This window comes from Monodelphis domestica, chromosome 6 (genome assembly GCF_027887165.1).
Source record: "Monodelphis domestica isolate mMonDom1 chromosome 6, mMonDom1.pri, whole genome shotgun sequence".
Taxonomy (NCBI): domain Eukaryota; kingdom Metazoa; phylum Chordata; class Mammalia; order Didelphimorphia; family Didelphidae; genus Monodelphis; species Monodelphis domestica.
In genome coordinates, this window is record NC_077232.1 from 25,042,582 (window position 1) to 25,045,577 (window position 2,996).

Sequence of the window (2,996 nt, forward strand, 5' to 3'; positions counted from 1 at the left end):
TGGAAATAAAAAGTTAAGAAGTCTTGCAATAGAACCTAAAAGAAGTAATAATAGGATCATAGATCTAAAATAAGAAACTCTTATGAACTTATATAGTTCAATCTATAATTTAAGCTATGCGGTACATAAGTCATAGAGAAGTCAAAACCCCAGAGGTGTTAAAAACCAGAGCCTGAATTCAATCAGATTCCATGACTCCAAGTTCAATGTCTTTTCCATAGTACCAAGTGACCCACTGAGATAAAGAAGAGTAACAGGTTTCTAATTCAATGTCTGTCAGAATAGACTTCACTCTAAACTTCCATGCTTGAAAAACTTATTCTCTAAGAAAGTTTACCTTATTTGCTTATAAGCATTGGTATCTTCAGAAAGAAAGATTAAAAATAACATTTATCCAATGACATGTTCTTCACCAATCTCTTGAGATTCTCAGGACATATTTGGATGGCACTATTTGAAAGTCTAGTGCTGCATTAAGTCTAAAACATTCAGTGTTCAAATGAGAGACTAAAAAGCCATAAATGAAAATATCAATAGATTATTCTTCCACTGATTTATATTTAAATTAGCTGCTGATGAATAGGAGGCTAAGAGTGAAAAATGGAAAACCTTGAAGTCTATTAAGCTTTATATTTAGGTACATAGATCTAGTAAGGGTAATTGATTTGAATATCTTGTAATTAAAGAATAAACAATCAGAAAGTCCATTGGAAACAATATAAAAAGTAATTTAAGGAAATATCATATACTCACATATACAAAAATATATGTAAATAAATATGTGCATATATGCACACACAATTACATGGATATTTTCCACTAGCAAGAAAATCCTAAGTGGGATCATAAAGATTGAAATATGACCGAATCATTTGAAAACGAGAAAAGTGTTTACATTTTTTCATATTTAATGTTAATGGAACTAAAATTGAATGATTGATGGAAGGTAATATCCTTTAAAACTTATATAACAAACAACAAAATTGAGATGTAATAAAATTTTCAAAAAAAATATATTGCTTTAAAGAGAAAGAAAAAACAGCAAGAAATTAATCCATATGTTTTACATTTCCTTTCCCCCATATCTTTTGACACCATACCTTTCTCATGGCATTTTTCATCTCAGTATTTCTCAGAGTATAGATTAGAGGGTTGAACATTGGAGCAATGATAGTATAAAATAGAGCAAACACTTTATCCTCAGGGTAGGTGGTGGGAGGTCGAATGTAGGAAAAAATGGCAGGTACAAAAAACAAAATGACAACCGTGAAATGAGATCCACAGGTAGAGAGAGCCTTCTGTCTCCCTTCAGCTGAATGTGTGCGAAGGGTCCACAATATCATGGCATAAGAAACAAATAATATCACAAAGATTCCCAAGGCAATTATCCCTGAACTGAGGACAACAAGAACACCAGTGATGTAGGTGTCTGTGCAGGCAATTTTCAGTAAGGGGAAGATGTCACAGAAATAGTGATCAATTTCGTTGGGGCCACAGAAGTGTAACTTAAGTGTCATGGACAATTGAGGTAAGGAGTGGACAGCCCCACCTGCCCAAGCAGCTAAAACAAGAAGGTTGCACTTCTTCCTGCTCATGATGACCATGTAATGGAGAGGTTTACAGATGGCAACATAGCGGTCAAAGGCCATTGCAGTCAGGATGAAGACCTCAATACTGCCAAAGAAGTGCATAGAGAAGACTTGGAACATACAATAGCCATAAGAGATGGTTTTTTTCTCAGTTAACAAATCTGCAATTAATTTTGGTGTAACACTGGAAGTATAATAGATATCCATAGAAGATAAGTGACTAAGGAAATAATACATTGGTTGGTGGAAAAGATGACTACAATGAATAGAGATGAGGATTAAGAAGTTTCCCAAAATGAGACTAACAAAACAGAATAAAAAGAGAAAGAAACAAAATATCTGTATATTCGGGTCATAGGAAAGTCCAAAGAGAATGAATTGTGTGACATTGCCTTTAGCTTCCATTTTTTTAGTACATTATAATCAGGTTGAAGTTCTTTATCTGAAATGAGAAGAAATATCATTTTAGTACAGTGATATTCATGTAAGACATCATTCACTTTCTGTGGTTGTGATTATTTTCACTATTTTCATTAAAATCTTATATCAAGAATGTTCCAAGGCAGGGAAATATATTGATAAAAATATTCTTTGGGATAATTCTATGAAGTTGAAAAGAATAGGAAAGAGAACATTGGTATGTTATGATAATTATCTTCAAATATTTAGTGGGCTAACATGTGGAAGAGAATGTATATAATATATACACAAAAGTCCATACATAGGTACATATATGTGTACATGTGTATCTGCAGTGATATATATATATAGAGAGAGAGAGAAAGAGAAAAAGCATTTAAGCTTAATTAAATGATTTATTTTTCTTAAAATTTTATCTATTCAAAAGTAAAACTAGATTCCTAGTTACGTAATTTATTTACCCTCATAACAAGATTTCAAGTAAATGCTATGTATTCATAATTGAGATATATTGTTGAAGATAATATTCCATAGGCATTACATGAGGGAGGATAAAAGAGACTTCAGATGTAACTCTGATTTGGTATTTGAGTCTTTTAAAAAATTACTAAAGAGGCAGAGCTAAGATGGTGGAGGAATAGCAGGATTTTTCTAAATCTTCTTTCAACCTGTCATTACAAAATATCTCAAAAGGACAGAAATCAAAATCAGGCAAGTAAAGGGGCTCTCTAATGGGATGCAGGTAGGCAGTGTTTGGGAATTTCCACACTCTAATGGGGTGGAATCACCTTTATCAAAGTGCAAGCAGACCATTCCTACCATACAACACCTACCATGACAAAGTTAGAGCAAGGATTGGGCAATCTGTAAATTCTTGGGAAATGACCTAGGGCACCACAAATTTATTCCATGAGGGCAGTACAAGGCTTGGCAGTGAGTCATGAGACCCAAGGCTGAGGATTAAGGAGCTTGGACAGCAAAGCATTG

At 33.4% G+C, this 2,996-nt stretch overlaps 1 protein-coding gene across 1 annotated transcript; it reads right to left on the reverse strand.

Moving 5' to 3' along the window:
* Nucleotides 1-1,049: 1,049 nt before the first annotated feature.
* On the reverse strand, nt 1,050-1,994 carry LOC100618039 (olfactory receptor 4P4-like). The gene has a single exon (XM_003341493.2). The coding sequence runs from the start codon at nt 1,992-1,994 to the stop codon at nt 1,050-1,052; it is 945 nt and encodes a 314-aa protein (XP_003341541.2).
* Between the last annotated feature and the right edge of the window lie 1,002 nt (nt 1,995-2,996).